Raw genomic sequence first — 24,671 nt, 5'->3', positions numbered from 1 at the left:
ACAGAGTCTCCTGCCCCCGTGCCTGGCTGTCCTCACCGGGGCCCCTTGGAGGGGGAAGGGTTGAGTTTCTCTCCCCCCCCCCCCCCCGCCTCCCGCCCCGAGCAGAGCCCCAGCAGCTGAGGACCTCCGGAGCCAGCCACAGCCATGCTGGGATGACTCTCCACACGTCCAGACGGGTCCCATGCATGAAAGAACTGGCAGAGGAACCCAGGCATGCGAGTCCCGGGGCTGAGGTCTCCAAGCCTACTCGGATTGGGACTTGGCCTTCTCCACCCAGATCCCCCATCTTCCAGTAGGTAGGTGTCACACCCACCAGCTGCTGTCAACGCCAGGTTGTTTCCATCAACGGCAGAGACTATAAAACCCAGCTCCCAGAAGTGCGCGGCCGCAAATGTGGCCGCACGACATCTTATTATCTTATTTTTTCTTTGGAGAACCTGGCAGGCTACCAAAAGTATCCTACCCGCATGGCAGAGTCTGGCAAACTTCCCGTGTCGTACTCAATATGCCAAATACCAGTAACAATGATGGGTCTCATTCTCCTAATCCTGAAAGAGCATTGAAATGACTCTTTTAAAATCTCAGGGCTAGGAAGAAGGAGACGTTACTGGTGCCTGCTCAAGGAAATCGACGAACAACAGGATGATCTGATCGTGATACATATAGTTTTGGAGCCCTTTGGGTAAATGCCAAGAAGTAAAAACGCTGGATCACACGTAAGCCCAATTCTTAGTTTTTAAAATTAGTCTCCATACTGTTTTGTTCAGAGGCTGAACTAGATGCCATTCTCACCAGCAGTAGGTGAGGCCTCTTTCCCCCACAGTCCTGCCAACACTGATTAGCTCTACTCTTTTGGATAGGTGCCCATCTCACTGATGTGAGGTGGTATATCATTGTTGTTCTGATTTCCTGATTTTGCATTTTTTGATGTGTGATGAGGAACTCTTTTTTATATAATTTTTTTTATTCCTTACATTTCCAGACAAAAATGACCATCTAGGTAGAAGATGCCAAGAAATCAAGGTGAAAAAAAAAGCTTTTTATTTAATAACTAAGTTAAGACACAAGGTCTTTTAGGAAAACCCCAGTTGTATTTATATATACTAGAAATAAACAACTGGAAATAAAAAGTTTTTTAAATGTACAACATGAAATACTTCGAAAGGAATAAATACAATAAAATGTGTAAAAAATATATGCTGAAGCTGCAAAAACACTTGTCTTGCAAATGGTCTATTTGATCCTTGGTACCACATATGGTTCTCTGGGAACTGCAAGGAGTGACCCCTGAGCACAGAGTCAGGAGTAAGCCCTAAGTACAACCAGGTTTGGCCACCAAACAAAATCTCCCCAAAACAAACAAACAAACAAAAAACCTACCAATTCTAGAAACCATTAAAAAAAAAAACTTTGAGAACTTCAGTTTGTCAATTTTTGAAGCAAAAAAAGCATAAATCTTTAAAAAAAGTTGATAAAATCTTGAAATGAAAAAAGGAAAAAATATGCTTTTTAAAGACATTATATGGGGGACTGGAGTGATAGCACAGCCGGTAGGATGTTTGCCTTGCACACGGCCAACCTGGGTTCGATTCCCAGCATCCCATATGGTCCCCCGAGCACCGCCAGGAGTAACTCCTGAGTGCAGAGCCAGGAGTAACCCCTGTGCATCACCGGGTGTGACCCAAAAGCAATAAATAAATAAATAAATATATAAAGACACTGTAGAGAAAAGGCAAGCCACACGCAAGCAGAAAATACTGGCAAACCCCTATTGAATAAGGATTTTTTAAACCCAGAATATAAAAACAAATTTTATCTCTTCCTCTCTTTTATTTTTAAAGTTATAACACCGTGATTTACAAAGTTGTTCATATACAGGTGTTTCAGAACAACGTTCTAAACATCAATCCCACCCGCCGCCGTGTGACTTTCCCTGCATCCATGTCCCCAGTTTTTCTCCCTCCTCTCCAGCCTGCCTCCTTAGCAGGAACGTAGCAAATTTATTTCACATTGCTTACTACAACAAAATGTTAGATGAAATTATCAGAAGGCAAGTCGCTAAAAATCAATTAATGGTGATTATTAAATATCCCAACAGCGTGGACTAAAGTCACTGTCGGAGGAATTACTGGGCCAGTTGAACCCTTTGTGTTACTAGTCCTTGGGCGAGGTGGGCTTCTATGCATCTTCCCCAAGTCTGCCGTGTCCTACTGGGCTTAGTACCGTGAACTCGGAGGGGCAGCAGTAGAGCCGGGGCGGTTTCAGCGGCAGAGGAGGCTGGTGGTGGTGGCTGCCTGGTCTAGCCAGAAAGGAGAGGAATCTGCCCGCACCCGTTCTGAAAAGGCCTCACAAGTTCCCACCCAGCGATGGATGTTCCTGGAAAGGTTTGGCAAGGTTTGGCAGAGTGCTGAGATGCAGGAGCTCGGAAACTCCTCGTTCTATGTGGGAGGAGGTTGGGTGTGGCAGCCACTGTCAGAAGGGAAGGGAATTGGCCTGCTTCAGTTCCCAAAAGATCTGAGTTTTTAGAGACTGATGGAATGGTTTGGTGGTTTGTTGAGTTTTAATGATTTGGCAGCTTATGAAGGCTCCAAAACCAACTCTTTTTTAGTTAGTTTTTTTTTTTTTACTTTTGTGACTTTGGGGCACACCCAGCAGTGCTCTGTACTAAGGGATCACTCCTAGTGGTACTCAGGGTGATCCCTGGTATCAAACCAGAGTTGGCCACATGTTAAGACAAGTGCCTTGACCCCTGTACTGTTTAATGAGCCCCAAATTCTGATAATTCTCTCTCTCTCAAAAAAAAATAGCCTGTGTGGCTATGATACAATTCCATGGTAGAACACATGCCTGGCATTCAAACGGCTCTGGCTCCAACACTCGGTATCACGAGCACAGCAGAACGGAAACTGCAGCTTTTAATATGGGGTGTGTGTTGCCTCCCAAGCGGTGCCCAGAGGACCTGGGGACCCCTCCCACAATTCTCAACCAGCTGGGCCAGTGGTACGGCTCCAGGGCCCAAGGATGCAATGCTGCCCTGCTCCTACAGTGCCAAGGGTCAAGTCACTTGCCATGCATGCTGTTAACCCTGGTTTGAATCCTGGCACCATAATATGGTCCTTCCAAATACGACAAAATACAAATATTTTTGGTATCTGTAAATCTTATCCCTCAGTAAACTTAACAAAAAAAAAGATTCTGGGCTGGGGAATCAACTCAAAGGGCTGAAACACTCGCTGTACGCACCGCGTGATCCACTGAGCTGAGAGTGTCTCGAGGACTCCCAGCTGTGGCCCCATTACCAAAGAAACAAGATAGTTCCCTGAGCATAGAACTAGGAGTAAACCTTGAACACTGCAAAATAAATCAAAAAAAGCAGAGAGAGAGAGAGAGAGAGAGAAAGGAGGGAGGGAGGGTGAAAAGAAGAGAAAGAAAAGAGAAAGCAAGAAGGGAGGGAGGGGAAGAAAAAGAAAGAAAGAAAGAAAGAAAGAAAGAAAGAAAGAAAGAAAGAAAGAAAGAAAGAAAGAAAGAAAGAGAAAGAGAGAAGGAAAGAAGGAAAGAAAAAAGGAAGAGAAAGAAAGAGAAAAAAGAAGGAAGGAGACAGAGAGAAAGGAGGGAGGGGAAAGAAAGAAAGAAAAGAGAAAGGAAGGAAAGGAGGAAGGGGAAGAAAGAAGGAAAGAGATAAAGAGCAAAAAGGAAGGAGAGACAAAGAGAGAGATAAAGACAGAAAGAAAGGAAGAAAGGAAAGAAGGAAGGAAGAGAAAGAAAGAAAGAGAAAGAAAGAAAGAAAGAAAGAAAGAAAGAAAGAAAGAAAGAAAGAAAGACAGACAATATCAGTTTATCAATTGCTGGAATAGCTGCAGATCAGCTTTCATATTTTTTTAATGAAAGTGCCCTCCAAAAAGAGAAAGAGATTTAGTTAAACAAACATACACTCAACATCTTTCACATGCACCCTAACTCCTGGATTCTTTTTTCCTTCCTTTCCATTTCCTTTGTTTTTGTCATGTGTCAGGTTCACCACTAGATTGTGGCACTAAGGATCAGACTGGCTCTGTGACAGATCACTCAGACGTGTGATCTCTGGTGGTACCATGGCAGGCAGATGGTGCTCCACCAGTCACATTCTTGGGTTTAAATAAATCTAGGTGATTTATTCAAGAAAGTTAAAACAGAAGTCTGCCCCAAGGCTGGATCAAGAATTTTACAGTAATGTGTGTATTAAAAAACTGCCCAAAAGTAGAAATGCAAATGTAATGGATAAACACATTTGGAACAACCATATGAAGGAATATTACTCAGCAAAAAAAAAGGAACTATTGATACAGGCCCTCCCGTTGTTCATCGATTTGCTCGAGCGGACCCAGTAACGTCTCCATTGGAGACTTTGTTGTTACTGTGTCTGGCATATCGAATACGTCACGGGGAGCTTGCCAGGCTCTGCTGTGCAGGCGAGATACTCTCGGTAGCTTGCCGGTGATTGATACATAGAAAACCAAATCAATCTCAAAAAACAGACACAAAAAGATGACAAACTGTAAATTTCTAGTATATGACATTTTGAAAAAGAGTAAAACTGTAAGTAAAACTGATTACCAAGAATTTAGGTGAGTGAAGCAGGTTTAATGCAAAGGGATCAAGGATAAATTTTGCATCAGGGAAATTCTATAGGCTTTGACTATAGTAATGATTACATGACTATGTATCTGTTAAAGAGTATCGAACTGTGATAGGTATAATTTCTGGTATCTGTAAATCATATACCTCAGTAAACTTGAAAAAAGATTCTGGGCTGGGGAATCAACTCAAAGGGCTGAAACACTTGCTGTACACACTGTGTGATCCCCTGAGCACTGAGCTCAGAGTGCCTCGAGGACTCCCAGCTGTGGCCCCATTACCAAAGAAACAAGAACTTCCTCAAGATAGTGAAGTAGATCAAAAGCAGAGCACATGCCTAAATGTGTTTGTTTCCAGTACTGGGGGGGAAAGTCTTGAAGTCAGCATCTTACACTGTGTGGAATGAGTTTACGAACCCCAAACAAATTCCAAATAATTAATAATTGTTAGACAATTAGTACTTCCTGCTCATTCCGGACGTGCTTTATAGAGCCTGATCTCACTATAAAGTCATTTATAGTGACCCACCATCACCATGGAAAAGAAGTAAAGATCTGGGCAACACTAAAGTTGGAATTTGAACTCAGGTATGTTGTACTTCCGGGGCCATGTGTAACTCACTGCCTCTGGTGCTGTTCTAGTGCCGAGACAACCTTGATCAGAGCAAGCACGGAGCTGTGAGCTCAATCCTTGGGGCATTACATGAGCTCAGGCAATCCTAGCAGCCCCATAGTCTGGGATCCCCAGCTCCTCCCCAGTCCACCACCCCCAGGGAAAGAGAAATTCTCCAAATAAACAGGTTTTGTATTCTAGTATGCATCCAGTAAACCTTGATCTTCATAGAAAATAAAATACACTCCCAGGGATTGCCCCATGGCTTGGAAGCTGGTCTCATATGCTGTGGGGAAAAGGCAGCTGGGATAGAGAAGGGACCACTAAGTAAAGGATGGTTGGAGGGCTCACTTGGGATGGGAGATGTGTGCTGAAAGTATACTATGGACTAAACATGATGGTCACTTAGTATCTGTACTGCAAACTATAACACCCAAAAGGAGAGAAAGAGGTAATGTGCCTGCCACAGAGGCAGGGGGTGGGAAGGGGTGGGGGTGGCGGGAGGGATACTGGGAACATTGGTGGGAGAATGGACATTGGTGGAGGGATGGGTACTTGAACACTGTATGACTGAAACATAATCACGAAAGTTTGTAAGTCTGTAACTGTAACTCATGGCAATTCATTAAAATAAAATAAAATAGAGAGAAAGAAAAAAAGAAAGGAAGGAAGGAAGGTAAAAAGAAAGGTAGAGAGAAAGAAAGAAAGAAAGAAAGAAAGAAAGAAAGAAAGAAAGAAAGAAAGAAAGAAAGAAAGGTGGAAGGAAGAAGGAAGGAAGGAAGGAAGGAAGGAAGGAAGGAAGGAAGGAAGGAAGGAAGGAAGGAAGAAAGGTAAAAAGAAAGAAAGAAAGAAAGAAAGAAAGAAAGAAAGAAAGAAAGAAAGAAAAGAAAGAAACACTCCCAGACTGGGTACACTTGAAAATTCAGGATTTGGGCGAGACAGAGTAAGTGGGTAGAGCACTTGCCTTATATATGGCTGACCTGGGTTCAATCCTCGTTCCAATCCAAACCCATATGGTCCCCAAAGCCCCATCAAGAATGATCCCTGAGTGCAGAGGCAGGAGTAATCCCTGAGTACCGCCTGGTGTAGCCAAACAATAATAATAATATATGTACATGATAAAAATTCAGAATCTTTTGGTGACTGAATTTCTAGGGAAAACGCTCCCTTCCCCAGCTCAACTCCTGTGGCCCACCTCTCTGGTTTAGCCAGGCACTCAGGAAAAGGCATTCATTTTTTTATTCTCCCGTTACCCTCTGCAATTTCCCAGCCCAGCAAAACATCTCTAATTCAGAACGGCCCTGGGGACGAGGCTAATCCGTAAAGACTCCAGAGACGGCAGTTTCTATGGACATGGGATGGTGATCCAAGATCATCTTTCTCAGGAATTATTTTCCTAACTAGGAAAGCAAATACAGTTTGCTTTTTTATTGAATAATGAGTCACATCATTTTTTATTTGTATTATCCCTGTACAGCCTGAAACTTTTTGTCACTTCTACAGGCAGCTTTATCAGGCGTGGCATTTTAAGCATTCTCCAGAGCAGATCTTCTGAGGCTGCAGTATTCGACAGGCTGCCCAGTTCTGATGGTCTTCTTAGTTGCAGTGCTTTAGTTTGCTGAAATAAACAACCAGTGCATTTATTCATCACCTAACAATGCTGCGGTAGAAGATCCAGAGTAGATTCATTTCAGGGACTCAACAGTCATACAGGAGGGGCGATGGTGCAGTGGGGAGGGCGCTCACCTGGCATGCAGCTGCTTTGATCCCAGCCACCATGTATGCCCCCACCCCCAGCAAATCCAGGCGTGATCCCTGAGCACAAAGCCAGGGAGCAGTAAGCCTTCAGCACTGCTGGGTATAGCACCTCCCCCCCCCCCAGCAAAAATAGACATTAAGTTAAATTTTTACTGCTGAATTGTATGTGTTCCCTATACTCAGTTCGGAATACTCTATCTTTACACAGCTCCGAATACTCTATCCCTATTGTATCTACCTTGCAAGTATTGTTTTACATTCATTTCTGTTTTTTCTTTCCTTCTTTCTTTCTTTCTTTCTTTCTTTCTTTCTTTCTTTCTTTCTTTCTTTCTTTTCTGTCTTTCTTTCTTTCTTTCTTTCTTTTCTTTCTTTCTTCTTTCTTTCATTTTTTTTACATTTTGGGGTCACACCCAGAGATGCACAGGGGTTACTACTGGCTTTGCACTCAAGAGTTACTCCTGGCAGTGCTCAGGGGACCATATGGGATGCTGGGAATCGAACCCGGGTAGGCCACGTGCAAGGCAAATTCCTGCATGCTGTATTATCGCTCCAGCCCCAATTTCTTAGTTTCTTTTGATGCACATATATTTATCATTTTGATTAAAACTAATTTCATTCAAAAAATAAAAGACTGATCAACAGTGGGTTAAACTGAGAGCCTAATGCAATGAGATATCACAAGTATTCAACATTGTCCAAGTTTTGTTGATGAATCATGCTGCAGAGAATGTGTACAAGGAAGTAAAAAGACCAAATGCACCAAAGCAGAGCCAGGAGTCCACCTCAGCCACCACAAAAAAAAAAAAGGTTAAGATAGTTAATATGTGTATTTTACCCTTTTTTTTTTGCTTTGGGGTACTCACTCAGCAGTGCTCACAGTACCAGGTAGCACTAGGGCTCAAACCCAGGCTCACATGCAAATCATGTGGTGTATTGAGCTATTGCTCTGTAATTAAATTTTAGTTTTGTGCCACACCCAGAAATGCTTAGGGATTTGAACTCAGTTTGGGCACATGAAATGCAAACCCCTTAGCCCTGCACTATCTCTCTTGACCCAGGTATTAACTTTAATAATTTATTATGAGTTTATGCAACACGGTGACAACAGTGTTCCTGAATATGCTACTGATGTTCCAAGTTACTGCACCCATCACCAACAACATGCCCGAGACTTCCCACCACCGTCACCTCTCCTCCACCTCTTCATACCCCTACTTGCCCCATCCCTTCACTGTTTGGTCATCTGGGTTTCTAATCCAAGGCCAACGGTTTGTTATTGTTCAATATTATCTCTTCCCTTATTTTGTTTTCTCCATATACACAGCGTGAGATCACCCATTAATCCCCTCCAATTTATTCCACTGACATGATACCCTCCAGTCTCATCCACTTTGTAGCAAATTGCAGGATTTCATCTTTTCTTACAGTTTAGTAGTATTCCATACATAATTGCAACTTTCAGTTTTTGGAGCCACACCAAGCTGTGCCTAGGACTCAGGGTTCACTCTTGACAAAGTTCAACGGACCGTATGTGGTGATACTCAACTTTTTTTTTTATCTGCTTGGTTGTTTCCATATTATGACTATTGTACTAAGTGCTGTAATGAACATAAAAATTCATCTTTTAGAATTATGTTTTGTATTTTTTTCTCTATATATAGGTTTTTGAATCACCGTGAGATATATCATTACAAAGCTATTCATGATTGAGTTTTAGTCACACAATGTTCCAACACCCATCCCTCTATCAGTGTACATTTCCCACCACCAATACCAATGTCCTCAGTTTCCTTCCGACCTCCACCCCCTTATCTGCCTCTATGGCATGGACTTTCCTTCTCTCTTTCTCTCTCTCTCTCTCTCTCTCTCTCTCTCTCTCTCTCTCTCTCTCTCTCTCTCCCCCCACCCCTCTCTTCTCTGTTTTTTTTTTGGGCATTATGGTTTGCAATACAGGCATTAAGAGTCATCGTTTGTTCAGGGTATTATTTTTATTGGGAAGGTACAGCTAGAGTAGCTTTTTTTTTTAAACTGGGTGGAATCTTTGGGGTGTGGATGTGACTCCCGAGGCTTCCAGGGGTACAGGGAGGTGGGGGAGGTGGCCCATCCTGACCCCAAGAAAACCTGGAGATTTCAGATCAGTGATTTCTGCCCAGAGATGGTGGAGTCCAGCCAAGGGAATGGTGGCGATTTTGGATTGTGAGAGCAAGTGGTTGCCAGGGGCTATTTTGGCAGGCACCTGGCTACATTGACCCCAGTCTGCTGAGATTTGCACAAGTCTGATTTTTTTTTTTAGTTCCACTGGTTTTTATTTATTTATTATTTTTGAATTTACTTATTGAATCAATGTGAGAACAGTTACAAAGCTTTCAGGTATAAGTCTCCGTCATACAATGATCAATCACCCATCCCTTCACCACTGCGTATTTTCCACCACCAAGAACCCCAATATACCCCCCATGCCACCCCTCCCTGTGCCTGTGAGGCAGATGATTTCCACTTAACTCTCTACTTTGATTACATTCATTACTTCGGCAAAAGATGCACCATTATTATTTGGAATTTTCCCCATCACGAAATAATTTGTTTTCTATTGCTGGTTATGAAGACCACATGACGTCGTGTGGCCACTAGATTTAGATTTCTGATATTTTACTAATTAAGTCTGGAGGGATTTCTGCCAAAAGCCGAATAGTTCCGAGATTGGTTTGTGTGCCTCGGGGTCCATGGCAGCTGCTCGTGGGGGGCAACTAGTGGTCTCGGCAGGGCAAAAAGGATGTGCCGGTTCCGCCTCCCCATCCCATGACACCGCAGTTGCCCTGTCACTGCAGGATCATACCTGGCTGTCCATTAAGCTCTGAGGCATCGGCCACCATGCCCTGGGGGGGAAATGATGGAAGAGAAAGACACCGTTTCCCTGGGGGGGGGGGGGGGGGGGCGGGGCATGGCGCCATAGCTTACTGCATAGTCAATTCACATTTCTGCCTGAAGCTGCTGGGTTCCGAATTAGGTCCGTGTGCCTCTGGGGTCATGGCCATGCCGGAGAACTGCTTGTGGGGGGGTAACTCATGGGTCTCTGCAGGGCAAGAAGCTGCACAAGTCTGATATTAACTGAGGCTTTTGAGATTTATGGGTCTCTGAAGTGAGGCTGGTAGAAGAGTTTACATTGTGGTTCTGGAGTTGGTTCATGGGGGTGACTGCCGGTGTTTCATAAGTATAGGGAAGTCGGGGGAGATAGGCCATCCCAACTCTGAGAAAGCCTGAAGATTTCAGGCACAAAATTCACAAAGCCCCCATTCCCAAATTGTGAGTATCTCAGAGAGGTCCATCCCGAGATGATGACGTGTGGCAAGGGGCATGGTGGCAATTTTGAGTTGTGGGAGCAAGTGGCTGCCAAAGGTGCTATTTGAGCGGGCACCAGGCTGACCCACTCACCTTCATCTACCCTGGTCTGTTCAACCTTGAACAGGTCTGAGATTAACTGCAGCTTTTGATCTCTTTTGAGATTTATTTATGGGCCTCTGAAACAAGGCTGATAAAAAAAGCTTGTATGGCTGAGCTGGAGGTGGTTTGTGGGTGAGGCTCCCATATACCTAACTTGGCAGTTTAACTTCTTGGGAAAGTTGGTGCTGAATTGTTGGAATCCAGCCAGAGGCATAGTGGTGAATTTGGAGTTGACCAGCAGGGACCAGGACCAGGAGCAGGACTACTACCACTCATTATGTGGGCATCCTGGGCGGGCTACAGCCACCAGTCCAGCAGCTTGAGTCGGGGGGCACACATCCCCATCCTGGGTCGTTAGACAGCTGGCACTCAGGGAGATTTTCTTTCATAATATATACTGCAGGTGGTGTGAGCTAGTCTGGTGGCTGAGCCACGGAAGCAGAGATGCATTTTAGTCTTGGTGCAGTTTCTGGGCCCAGGGCAGGAGCCCGGCCAGCCATGAGTTTCTGCCCAGCTGCCCAAGCAGGTTGCTCATGGCAGAAATCTGGGGTGCCACACAGTTCCAGGTGCCAGGCGCTATTTGAGCGGGCACCAGGCTGACCCTGAAAAAGTGCCTTTTTTAAGAATGACACTTCCATTCATTCTCGCAAAATTATGGAGTTTCTGTGCCATCGCACCTGGCAGTTCAGTTTCGAAAGCCGCCACTTCTTCACGCATCCTGGCAGCTGTGTTCGTCCCGCAGACATCCTGGCTCCTCCCTAGGTAAAGGTAAAGGTAAAGGCCCTCCCGTTGTTCATCGATTTGCTCGAGCGGGCCCAGTAACGTCTCCATCGGGAGACTTTGTTGTTACTGTGTTTGGCATATCGAATACGTCACGGGGAGCTTGCCAGGCTCTGCCGTGCGGGCAAGATACTCTCGGTAGCTTGCCGGGGGGCGGAGGAATCGAACTCAGGTCGGCCATGTTGGCTGCGTGCAAGGCAAACGCCCTACCGCTGTGCTATCACTCGAGCCTGGCTCCTCCCTAACTCTTGTATTTTGATGGTAGATGTCAAGGAGTGAGATTGCTGGGTCATCTGGGAAATAAATTTTTCTTTAAAACCAATGCGGGGGTGGAGAAATAGTGTAACAGGTAGGGTGCTTGCCTTGCATGCGGCTGACCTAGGTTCAATTCCCAGCACCCCGTATAGTCCCCTGAGCTCCGAGCCAGGAGTGATCCCCGAACCCAGAACCAGGAGTAAACCCTGAGCACCGCCAGGTGTAACAAACAAAACAAAACAAAAAAAAAACCCCTGATGATTCAGCCATTTTTTCCCCATCTGATACCTTGTTGAGGATGTTGCCCTCTGAACTCTAGGCTGCTTCCCACGGGCAAGAAAAAGATGCCAGAAAGTTGGACAAAAAAAAAAAAAGACCCAGAGAACAAATCAGGGGGCAATGTCAGAAAGATGTGGTCCGGTCTTCCAAAGGGGAAGTTCAGGTCAAGATCAGCAAATTCTGCAAGGAAGTTCCCAGCTATAAGCTTCTAACTCCCACAACTGTGTCTGACAGGGTGAGTATTTGGGGGTGCCTGACCAGGGTGACCCTGCAGATACTCCTTAGTAAAGGACTTATATTGGTTTCATAGCACCAGGGGTGGGGATGCCCCAGCTACAGGGGAAGATGTGTGGACAAGCTCCAATGGTCCAGTTTGAAAATTAAAACTTTCATTTCAGGTGTGTATGTGCGTGATTATCAAGGATCAAACTCGGCACATCATACCTTCAAGGCAGACACTTGCACTGAGTCACAGAGCCCAAGGCACAATAAGTTTAGCCTTACAAAGAAAAAAAAAATAACCAAAATGAGACGCAAACTCTACCTATTTATAAAATTCAGAAAAATAAGCACTTCTTATTAGTGGTGATCTGCAGCGAATACTCCCGGGAAAAGAGGCCACTTCTGTTTTTGTGTTTTGTTTCAGGGCTACGCCCAGCTGTGTCCAGGGGACCATCCGTTCGTTGCCCAAGACCACTTGGGGCTCCTGTACACAAAGAAGCACTCAGCCCGTGTTTGCGTGTTCAGCAGAAATAGGGGTTATATATTTTATAAAACTTTTAAATCCTACTGGAAATAATTTTTAAATCGGTAGGTATTTAAGTTCTCCAGACATCTTGAAGGCATCTGCTGTGATCTGGGGGGGTGGGGGTGGGGAGACGGGAGAGAGATGCCCAGCCACTCGGGATGGTGCCGGGGGCTGCGTGGAGCGCTGCTGTAACACACGCTTGATACGTGAAGCCCCGGCACAAAAGTGGGCGCTGTACCCTCTACTCTCACTCCAGTTTGATCTTGAAAGCTTTACCATTTCCTCACAAAAGCCTACCTTTAGCTAACATTCTAAAAATGAGCAATTCAGGAAAGGCCCCTGTATTACCCAGTTAACACAAGATGTTAGGGCTCACCCCAGGAATTGCCCAAACTGCGTCCTGCTCAGGAACTTGACCCTCATTAGAAAGAGATCAACGCTGGATCCCTAAGCCTGGCCAGTAAGAAACGACGCCAAGAGCTCAGGCTGGCAGACACAAAACTCACCCCAGGAATTGTTCTTGCCCTTCTTTCTCCCTACGGGCTACTAACACCAGCCCCGCATCGCACTGGCTTTTCTTTCCCGCCCCCTAATTCTCTGCCCACCCCGCACAATTTCAAGAACGTCAGGAGTTAGTGGGTGGTGAGCAGGACCCCCTCTGAAACCAACCACCCTTCAGGAAACATAATTGCTCGCATTCCAAGGGCTGCCAACAAGAGCCGCTTCCCAGCAGCGTTGCTTTAATGACCTTAATGAAGCAGAGAGCAACGCCTCCTGTAATTCAGATGCTGGGCGGAGGCAGAGCTTCCAGATTGTGGAAAAGTACAACTTGGAAAAAAAAGCAAGCACACGCCGCAGGTTCCCCGAGAGCGAGCCAGCCAGTTGGGATTTCTAAATACGGAACTCAATTGTGAGAGTTCCCTAGACCTTATTTCTCACTACCACCGTTTGCTATCCGAAAGAGAAGCATGTCTTGATCCGTTCAGAGCGCGCTGCGGCGGGGGAGCCTTGCTTCCACGGGGCAGAGGGCCGCAGAGGGAGAGACCAGCCGGCAGGTTTTCTTGGGGATTATACTGCCCCAGCTTTCATCCTTCTTCCCAGCTATTCTGGTGCCAAGCGCGCTGCAGGGAGGTCTGGCTCTGCTCTGAGAACGAACGGCTGAGATCTTTTCCTCAGGAAGCTGACGCCGGCTCAGAGCTGAGACTCCCTCTGCTGCCCAGTGTTCTCTTTACAGGCTGGAGCGGGGATGAATCTCAAACCCAAACATGCCCAAAGAACTGAAAAGAGGGGCCAGCATGACAGTACAGGGGGTAGGGCATTTTGCTTTGCACATGGCCGACCCGGGTTCAATCCCCGGCATCCCATATGGTCCCCCAAGCACCGCCAGGAGTAATTCCTGAGTGCAGAGCCAGGAGTTACCCCTGAGCATCACCGGGTGTGACCCAAAACTGAAGGCCCTTTACTTTAAAACAACAGGAAACAAAAAGCTCCAAAGAACAGCTGGAGTGCCACCCTCTAACTTGAATTGATCACCACTGTTGCGCCCTCTGTTGCTCGCTGAAAGGACGGTGCTTCCTCCCTCATAGTCCTGGGCTTTAGTCCCTCCTCAGATACTGTTTATCGGCAGAACTTAGGGTAAGCCCTTCTCTATATTGCAAGATCTATTGCAATCACCCCTCAGCATGTGGTACTGAAGCTGTGCGTCCATCTGCTTCACTGAGTTTATTCAACTTTGTGCCCAGCGCAAGGGCTTACCAATCATTTTTAGAGCATTCCTGACTTTTTGTCTGTTTTTCGTGCTCAGAGTTTAAGCCTGGCTCTGCGCTTGGGAGCCATAGGGGGGTGCTGAGCATCAAACCTGAGTTACTCGTGTGAAATGCAAATGCCCCTAACCCTCCTACCCTATTATTCAGGTCCAAAGAATTGGACTCTTTTTGGTTTCGGGTCACACCTGGCTCTGTGCGAGAGGGGGATGGAGGGACAGGGACAGAGATGATAAACTTCATGGGATGGGATGCGCTGTGCAAAGCAAGTACCTTACTCTCAACCCCCAGAATTCTTAACTCTTAAATGACCAATTTAAGGGAGATTTGGCCACAGAATAAAATAATTGGGGTCCCGGATGTAGCCAACAGAACAGGTGCCTTCTGTGAGTTCCCACGTTTGATCCCCGGCACACACGCAAACATGGGAGCAACTGAAACCCAGAGAATAAGAGACAAGTGGGGCAGAGCTCTGGGAGAGCTCTGTACATATATGTACAAACATGGTCCCCTGAGCATCACCAAGAGTAATTCCTGAGTGCAGTCAAGAGTAATCCTTGAGCATCATCGGATGTGACCCAAAGAGACAAGTGCTTTACCAATGAATTCTCCCTGACAACTGAGCAACAATTCTTTCTTATTGCCAATCTCAGTCTCCTTCTCTTTATCTCACAAACTTTTACTTTTGGGAGGGTGACACTTCACTTGGCAGTGCTTGCTCCTGATATATGCCAGTAAGTCTCAACACAGATCATTTTAAAAGGGTGTATCTTTTGGTGGTGGAGGTGGGGTTCACTCAGCTGTATTTTGAGCTCACTCCTTGCTGTGTGCTCAGGAGTCACATTTGGAGGTACTCAGGAGATGGTATGTGGAGTCAGAACCCTCTACATTATCCCTCTAGCCCTGCAGTATACCTTTAAGGCATTTTACTCTGCCTACACCAAGGTCATTCTCTTTCATACTGATCTGAGAAAGAATCCTCAGATTCTTTCCTCAGCGTGACTCTACGAGATGCCAAGCGAACGTTCAAGTCATCAAATGCTTCCCATCTCCCGTGGACAGAAACACTAGAATGAAAACCCAGGTTCCAAAACATGAAGAAGCTCATTGGAGCATCAGCTTTGATTATGACCTCTCTCCTTTTCTGTCACCTATATTTGAAGCTTTCCTATCATATGAAATATTTTCTGTCTTTAGAATCTCTAGTTTGGGGGCCAGAGTGACAGTTCGACGGGGAGAGCTTTGCCTTGCACGCAGCCAGCCTGGGTTCAGTCCCCATCATCACACAGCACCACTGTGTGACCCAAAAAGGGGGGAAAAAAATCTCTAATTTGGGGTGGGAGCGGAAGTTTGCCAGCTGAGTTCAATGCCGGGAACCTGGCCAACAGTCATCCCTGAGCAGTCAGGAGTGTGCCCTGAGCATGGTAGGGTATGGCCCCAAACAGGAAAAAAAACTTAAATGAACACCAACAGTTGATGGAGGCTCGCAGGTTTCTACGGGAGGAGAAATACTGCAGTCTGTGGCCAAGCAACCCTGAAAGCAACAAGGCAGATCCTGATGAAAGAACAATGTAAAGCTTTAAATAGAAACAATCCCCCAGCATTTATTGTCATCGAATATTAACACAACAGTGATCCAAACAATATGAACAAATGTTTTAAAACTACTTTCCCCAAAGAAACACCTAGAAAACAAACTGCAGCGCCTTCTCAACAACTTCTCAGTTCACCCATGGTTTCTAGTTGGAGACACTCTGGAGCAGAGTGATATTATCTCCTTTCAGCATGATCCGACCTGCAACACAAAAATTAAAACACAAAACTATTAATAGCGACCCAGACAACTGTGCAACCACCTCTTAGCCTCTGAAGTTTTGACAATTTCTGAGCACTACACTGGAAATGCCTTTTCTCCTGTGAAGGTATGTACACTTTTACATTAGAGTAGCCCACCCCCTCGCCCCCCTTTAATAACCTAAGGAAGGCTGAGACATGTGGTTTTGTGAAAAGGCTTCTGTACGTTAAGACAACTGGATAGATGGTCTCAGCCCCACATTTCCCAGTGTCCTGAATTTGGAGACATCTGGAGATGAGTTCTACATTAGAAATAGTAAACAGCGAACTATAATCCCATTCTTATAAAACTTCGTATACTGAAAACCTGCAATGAACAATCCTAGAAATGGAATCCTGCAATAAATATTATGTTTTACCCAATATTTACCCAGAAGAGGACTTTTCCCTTTACTTCAGAACACTGGTGTTCAATAAAGTTTCAGAAAAGTTAATCAGCCCCAAGTATGAGCAAACTGTTTATTAGGTTTCTACACCAGAATGGATACTATATGGAATTCAACACTAGGCATTCAAGAACACCGCAATGTAAGACTAGCTCAGATTTGAAGAAGAAGAAAAAAAAGACTTTCACAAAAAACAGTCTAAGCAAGAAAACGCATAGTAAAACATTCATACCACTTCTCAGAATCTAATTTCCATAAATCTTGCAGAGGCTCCAGGGAACTGTCTGGGAGGGGGAGGGGCACCCCACCCCTAAGCCCCAAGCCCCCCATTAATAAGTGTAAGCCTGGGATGTGGCGGAAGGACAGGACATGCCTGCCCGGACTCTGCTCCTGGCACTGCTCAGTTCCCCAAGCATGTGTGTGGCACCCACAACCAATAAAAAGTTTTGAGTTTTATATACCTTACAGTATGCTATGCATTAGATAAAGAGAAAATACCCAAATAAAATGCAAGTTGATAAGATACGGACAGAAGTAGGAGTGAAATTGCATGGGTAAAACACTCTGGCTACTTTTATCTCAAGGAAAACACAATGAAACAAAACAAAGAAGCCCTGGAAAGGAGGTTCCCATGGTATGAGACTCGAGGAGGGCCCGACGGTTCAGGGTCAGCGGTGGAGGGGCACGGACACACTGAGCACGTGTGCTGGAATGCTGTGTGCATGAGCCCCCGACACTGAGAATACAGAATCCTAAAGCACAAGGACATTAATTTTCTGGTTCTGGGGCCACACCTGCCAATGCTCGGGGCTTACTCCTGGCTCCATGCACAGGTATCATCACAGTGAGCTTGGGGGCCCACATGCAATGCGGGGATTGAACCCGGGTAGGCCGCATGTAAGACAAGTGCCCTCCCTGCTGCACCATAGCTCCCAAGCATAGTAACTTGAAAAAAAAGAAAAAAAAATTCTATCTCTCTAGGACAATGATCAACCCTGATTCTAACTCCCTGGGCACCACCCAAGGTTTCCTGAGCACCTAAGCAGAGCCAGCAACAGGTCCTGGACACATAACAGTGTGGCCAAACACACCCCCACCCCCCAATTATATCGCATGTTTATTTTTCAAATCAGGGAATCACACCTGGTGATGCTCAAGGCTTACTCCTGGCTCTGCACTCAGGAATTCCTCCTGGCAGTGCTCGTGGGACCATATGGGATGCCTGAGATTGAACCGGGCTCGGCGCGTGCAAAACAAACTCCCTACCCCCTGTGCTATGGCTCCAGCCCTAGTCCATGTTTATTTTGAGCGATCTCAGTTTCTACTCAAGGCAGGCTTCTGGTGGAAACTGAGCATACTAGGGAGGCAAAAAGCAGAACTCATGCAACTGAGCACGTAGTCTAACTGCAGAAACCATCATACGGCACTATTATCTCAGTTTCAGGGGATCTCCAAGCAGTGCTCAGGGCCCCCAGTAATATTCAACCAGGTGATATGCAGCTCCCCAGTGCCGGGGGAAACCAGGGTCAGCCCTGTAGTGCGGAGGGGATCATGTGGGGCCCCGGACCTTTCCTCACTGCAACTCTTCATTTTGGTTTTGGACCACACCTGGCAGTGTTCAGGATCACTCCTGGAGGGGTGCAGGGGATCAAGCCCGGGTCGGCGGTATGCAGAGCAAATCGCTTTTCACTGTACCACCTCTCAGGGCCCCTCTCCCTGTTGTCTGTAAAGAAGCCTGGGCACTCCTGGTGGGGGTAGTGGGGTGGGGTGGGGTGGGCACTAGTACTGGGGTTGCAAATAGGCATGTGTTCTAACCGTTTAAACCATTTTCCTGGCCCTGGGCAAGACAAGAGAATGAGATGAAAAAACAATGACGTTTTACTATAAACCCAGAGAGAGCAGAGCACCTCACCCGCCACAAGCAGAACAAACCCCAAGCCCGCAAGGAAGAGAAACTGATCTGAGGCTTAAGGACACAGGAAACAGTACACACAAGACAGGGTGGCATTCACGAACTCACTCCAAGGACTGAAAGAGGATGGGGGAGGGGGGGAGATGGCGGGTAAAGGCCTGGAGCTCATGCTGAGCATGTGGGAGTCCAGATTTAATCCCTGGCACCGCCTGGGTGACACCTGATCACCGTGCAGGAGAGGCCCCCCAGCAGTGCTGTGCCCCCCCCCCCCCCAAAGAACTGGAAGAACGAAAGCGTTTGGAAAATGAGGCTGTGATACAAAATGAACAGGGAGAGATTAAGCCAAGAACAGAGTTAAGGGCTTCGCAGGGTGCACTGTTTCCTTATCTTACAATCAACAGGAAGCCACTGAAAAGGATTGCAAGCAAGGGTGAGGTCAGAATAGTCTTGTTTGGGGTGGCGTGGGGGACCTCCAGCTTGGTGCTCGCTCAGAAGAGACTAAAGACTCCGACATGCAAAATATGCTTCACCCCTTTGACCCATCAACCCAGCCCCAGATTGACTGGTGTCATTCAGTAAAGCAGGAAACATTCAGGGAGCTCTAGGGAGCCCAGGTACAGCAAGCCAGCAGGGCACTTGCCTGGCACCACCCAGCACCATGGTTCCCTAAGCACCACCAGGAATGACTCCTGAATGCTGAACAAGTAATAACCTCTGAGTGTCATCAGGTGAGCCCAAAACCAAACAAAAAGAAGAAATGGAGTAAGAAAACAAATTAGTAGCAGAGAAGACCTTTCTTTAAAAAAAATAAAGAGTTTTCTCTGCTACTTCTAACTCTAAAATGTTTTAAAAGTTGGAATTAGAGAGACAGAGGAGTCAGATTCAGTGGGCAGGGCACTTGCCTTGCACGTGGCCAACCCACGTTTATCACAATTACCTATATGCCGCTAAGCACTAGGAGTGATCTGAGCACAGGAAAAGGAGTAAAAACAAAGAAAGTGTTCAAAGTTATTCTCCCCCAATAACTTTTCAAATGAAAACTAAAAGCAAATTAAATGGCAACTCATTCAATTCTTTATGTGACTCCGTGTCCACCGTCCTCTCAGGCCATTTAGGCTTACCCAGTTGTTTTCTTGACTTTGTTTTTGAGTGAATCTCTTCTGCGTCATCTAACACGAGGTTCATATACTCATCAAAGCCCTAGAAAAATAAGCCATTTGACAGTTACCTTAAATACAAAACCAACTCAATTCAGAAATTCCCAAAATAAGCCAGAATGTGCTCCTAATTATGCCTGAAACCTCAGGCTTAAGGTTTCATCAGCTACACTGAAGAGCCATTCTTCCTGCCTTCCACGACCCGCTGACAGACTTTGTATGTGGAGACAAGGCACCATCTTCCACCTCTCACTGGGTCTCCCACAAACGCCATCACTGCTAACCTGTGTTCTGACTGCTAAGGAAGCGATTACTGACGTAACACACCTCTGAACAGAACAGCTGATACCTTCTGTGTTTATCTCTGTTTGGAATAGTATTTGGGGGCCAGAGAGACAGCTCAGTGGGCTACTGCACATGCCTGGCCTGCGAGAGGTCAACATTCAGAGCCTGGGCATCACATGGCCACCCAGGAACTAGATGTTCTTCCCGGAACACACATAAACCCAGTTTTTCAGGGGCCAGAGCCACTGGACAGCGGGGACGGTGCCTGCCTTAAAAGAGGCCAAATCAGGTTCAATCCCCGGGAACCAGGTGTGGCCCTTCCAACATACACAAAGACTGTTCAGGGAATCAAGAGTGATAGCACAGTGGGTAGGGTTGCTTGCTTGACGTGAAGCTGACCCAGGTTCAATCCCTGGCATGTTATATGGTCCCCCGAGCACCATCAGGAAGGATTCCTAAGCACAGAGCCGGGTTGTAAGCCATGAGTAGTGCTAGAGGTGGGCCAAATTACAAACAAAAGAGTACTTGGGAACACCTGAAACTTCAATACCTTAGTAAAAACTAATACGGGGGCGGGGGGGGGGGGGCAGGAATCTCACTATTTAGATTTAGAGTAGTCTGCTTTCCTGAAAGTCAATTCACCTCCAATTTTTTCCCCCACCTCCTTTCATGCTGTTTAAATAAGCGTTCTTTAACCTTTCACAAATGCAGACCAACACCTGTCCGCATAACCAGTCTATGTGCTACTGGGGCAGACCACTGTTTTTCTTTCTTTGTTTTTGATCTCTGGAAAACAACATTTTTTTTAAAAATAGAAATTATCAGAAAGTGTTACTTTTAAAAAATGTTTTAAATCAATAGAGGCAATACAGAACTTACAAAAAACATTAATGAAAGTCATGCTGGAAAACAAGGCTAGTTATCTGGCACTTTCATTTCATTATACTCGAACTGTCCAAGTTAATACTTTCCCCCATCATTTTGGGTCTCAGTTCTATTTCTTGCTGTTTCCAGTCAATACATTTAGAATGAAATCCACTGACAGTAGAGTTCAATGACCAAAGCAGAGAAAACTTTTTTTTTTGAAGTTAAAAAAAAAAAAGGTCTTCTCTGCTAACATCGGTGCTGAGGCTATTCCTGAAATGACCGTTGGCAGTGCTCAGGGGAATTACATGGTGCTGGGGATTTAAACTGGCATTACTTGTATACAAGCCTTATTATTTCCCCAGCATTAACCAATGCCCTGCACCCCTCCATGCTTGCAGACCAGCTGCTAAAGACCACTCTCTTGAACCATCCAACCACAAGGTCTGGAGAGGTAAATTACCAGGTTGACACCAGTGCTAGTTCACACTGGGATGTGGCCTGATTAACATAAATTGCAGTGCAGTGTCAAGGCATTAAGAAGCTTGTCGTGAAAGACCTTGTGTGTGGCTGACCAAATGTGACCTCTAAGCATCACCCAAGTGATCTCCAACATAGGTGGGAGGTGCCCGAGCACCAAACAATACAGCCCACCCTCCCCTCCTTACTCTGAAGAAAAGGGATAGTGGACCCTGAGACTTTCCCTGGGTTGGAGCACTAGAGGTTTTGTTGGGGAAGGGGGGTGTGCATACTCGATGGTATTTGGGGCTTACTCCTGTTCCTGGGAGGGGTTAGTCTTGGTGGTGCTTGGGAGACCACCGGGCCTTGGAGATAGCACTGTCCTCTCCTTGTTCACTGATTTGCTCGAGTGTGCACCAGTAACATCTCCATTGTGAGACTTGTTACTGTTTTTTGGCATATCGAATATGCCACGGGGAGCTTGCCTGGCTCTGCCATGCAGGCGGGATACTCTTGGTAGTTTGCTGGGCTCTCCGAGAGGGACGGAGGAATCGAAACCGGGTTGGCCGTGAGCAAGCCCTACCCGCTGTGCTAACCTTGAAGAAACACACACACACACACACACACGTAAGTTTGTACATTGCTCTGGTTGGACACCTTTCCTCCCTTTGTTGGCTTTTGGGCCGCACCAAGCAGTTCTTATGAGCTACTCCTGGCTCTGTTCTCTGGAGACTATGATGTTGGACATTGAACAGGTTTTCCAGCGAGCTAGAGCATTAGCTCATTTACTATCTCTTTGGCACCCTGGTCATTTTCTGTGAAATCTTTCTGAATGAACAAATTGCTCTGAGAGGAAATATACGGGGTACTCACAATGATGCAGCCCTCTATCCGCATATTCACTTGCTCATAAAGCCACACCTGAATTCGAGATCTCTGGAAAAAAAAACCATTTTTTTAAAAATAGAAATTATCAGAAAGTGTTACTTTAAAAAAATGTTTTAAATCAACAGAAGCAATACAGAACCTACAAAAAACATTAATGAAAGTCATGCTGGAAAACAAGGCTAGTTATTTGGCACTTTCATTTCATTATACTCGAACTGTCCAAGTTAATACTTTCTCCCATCACTTTGGGTCTCAGTTCTATTTCTTGCTGTTTCCAGTCAAAACATTTTTTTTTCTTTGCTTTTTGGGTCACACCCGGCGATGCACAGGAGTTACTCCTGGTTCATGCACTCAGGAATTACTCCTGGCAGTGCTCGGGGGACCATATGGGATGCTGGGAATCGAACCTAGGTCGGCTGCGTGCAAGGCAAACGCCCTACCTGCTGTACTATTGCTCCAGCCCCAGTCAAAACATTTAGAATGAAATCCACGGACAATAGAGCTCAGTGACCAAAGCTTTTTTTCTTACTTGCCAGAGCAAAACTCTGCTCCAAAACAGTTTTCTCTGATTCTCAGTTTCCAAGTTTCACACCTACCAACCAAGGAAAGGACCCTCAAGTCTAGTGACCAAAAAAATCAGTGTCCTCCATGTAATGTTTCCCAATTCGTGTGTTACATACTGTTAATTTGTCAGAGCAACAAGCTACATGTTTTCGGTTTGGTTTCAGGCCACACCTGGCCATACAGCTCATTCCTGGATCTGTGCTTAAAAATCACTCCTGGTGGGTGGGACTTGGGTGGTGATGGTCCTTCGCTTGCAAGCAAGTGCCCTACCCTCTGTACTGTCTCTCCTGCCCTACTACTTTTTCTTTTAGAGGTAATCTGAACTCAACATCTGGACTGCTAATCCAAATTCCCAGGAGAAAGGAGAAAGGGGGTTGTCACTAAATTTTCTGCGCTGGTCCCTTCACTCCTTTTCCACCTTCTCTGTATTTAAACTGCCCTCTCCCTGCCACTGACGACATGCTTAGCAGGAAGAGGGGGTGCCTCCAATGTTCTCGCCACAACCACTACCAATGTGCCAATGCCCAAATCCCACTGCCTTTGCGAGCCAACTGTTAATTTTTTGCAATTCAGTATTTCTGGTCTTGCAAATAATGGCACAATTCTTCGCACGCTTGCAAACAGCACCATTACACACCATTTCTTCACACTAGTCCTTTCTTCGCATCATCCCTTTCGCTCAAAACCCCCCAAATCTCTACAGTTTATTTATTTTTTAAACCCAAGAACAGAGTGACCAGACACAAGAACGCAACAACAGTCAAAATAAAAACCAAAAGCAAAACCCCCCGACCATATACTTAAAAATCAATGAGGGAGCGGCGAGCCACTTACATTTTGCAAGTATCTGAAGATGAGGTTCTGCACCAGCGGTGAAGGAAAACAGAAAACACGCGCACGCACACTCTGCCCCGAGAGCAGCCAGTCCCGACCCCAGTCCGGGGACACTGGCGGCCACCCCCGCACCACTGCACCCATCCCGCCCCGCCCCCGCTCCCACCCCTGCGCCCACCCCGGTCCCCCGGCACCCATCCCGGTACCCCAGCGGTCACCTCAACTCCCCGCACCCCTGCGCCCACCCCGCGTCCCAACGGTCACCCCAGACTCCGCCCCCTGCGTCCGCGCCGGTCCCCTGGCGGCTACCTTGGACCCCAGCGGCCACCCCAGCGCCCCGCACCCCTGCGCCCACCCAGGGTCCCTCGGCGCCCACCCGGCCCCCCAGCGGCCATCCCAGGCCCCCGTAACCCTGCGTCCACCCCGGAGCCCCGGCGCCCACCCGACCCCCCAGCGGCCACCCAGGCCCCCGCAGCCCTGCGCCCAACCCCGGTTCCCCGCGCTTTCGCCCAGGTTCCCGCCGCGGGGCTCACGGCACGCGCGCCCGCCGCCCGCCGCCTCGCCCGGCCCGCCCGGCCCAGACCCTCCGCAGGATACGATGGGCTGCACCATCACCTTCTGCACTTTCTGGCCCTGGCCGCGGTACGCCATGGTGCGAGATCACAAAGACCGCACAGACCCGCACGCTGGCTCCGAGGCAACTTCCGGAGTAATGAACCGGAAGCGGAAGCGCGTGCTGCCTGGCCGACGACCCGGGCGGCTGCTGGGAAGCGCCGCTCTAGTCAGCAGGGCGGGCTTTTCTCTATGCTCTGCATCCGGGAGAGGCTGGAGCGAGGCACCCGCGCTCGGCTCCGCCGCTCGGTCCCACAGCGCCACCTGGAGGGCGGCGGGAGCGGCGGGCAGGGCGGCCTTGGGGCCATCCGGAACTCGCGGGTGGGGAGTCGCGGCGAAGGGTCCGCAGCCCGGCTCTTGCGGTGTGTGACCGGGGGACAGGCTCTCTGTTTTGGGGTGTGTTCAGGGGACCATATGGTAGGGACTGAACTCAGGCCTTTTGCCTCCAGTGGTTAGCGGCTGAATCACCCATCCAAGCCTTCTTGCAAGTGAAACAAGCTAGTTTTTTATTTTATTATTTTATTTTTGCTTTTTGGGTCACACCGGCGGTGCACAGGGTTACTCCTGGCTCATGCACTCAGGAATTACTCCCGGCGGTGCTCGGAG

At 47.0% G+C, this 24,671-nt stretch overlaps 1 protein-coding gene across 2 annotated transcripts; it reads right to left on the bottom strand.

The window, feature by feature from the left end:
- Positions 1–15,834: 15,834 nt before the first annotated feature.
- On the bottom strand, positions 15,835–24,175 carry SNRPE (small nuclear ribonucleoprotein polypeptide E). 2 transcript variants are annotated; one of them, XM_056119120.1, is made up of 5 exons: positions 24,051–24,175; positions 23,454–23,480; positions 22,041–22,103; positions 19,524–19,602; positions 15,835–16,045 (listed from the first exon to the last, which is right to left on the bottom strand). In XM_056119120.1, exons 1-5 carry the CDS (start codon positions 24,102–24,104, stop codon positions 15,990–15,992), a joined length of 279 nt encoding a protein of 92 aa, XP_055975095.1. In that variant the 5' UTR covers positions 24,105–24,175; the 3' UTR covers positions 15,835–15,989. The 2 variants fall into 2 exon arrangements, with proteins under 2 accessions (XP_055975095.1, XP_055975096.1); XM_056119121.1 differs by lacking the exon at positions 23,454–23,480 and having other exon boundaries at positions 24,069–24,142.
- Between the last annotated feature and the right edge of the window lie 496 nt (positions 24,176–24,671).

Source organism: Sorex fumeus, unplaced genomic scaffold (genome assembly GCF_029834395.1).
Source record: "Sorex fumeus unplaced genomic scaffold, SorFum_2.1 ptg000039l, whole genome shotgun sequence".
NCBI lineage: Eukaryota > Metazoa > Chordata > Mammalia > Eulipotyphla > Soricidae > Sorex > Sorex fumeus.
The sequence above is the reverse complement of the archived record's forward strand: the minus strand, read 5'-3'. Positions and strand labels throughout refer to the sequence as shown.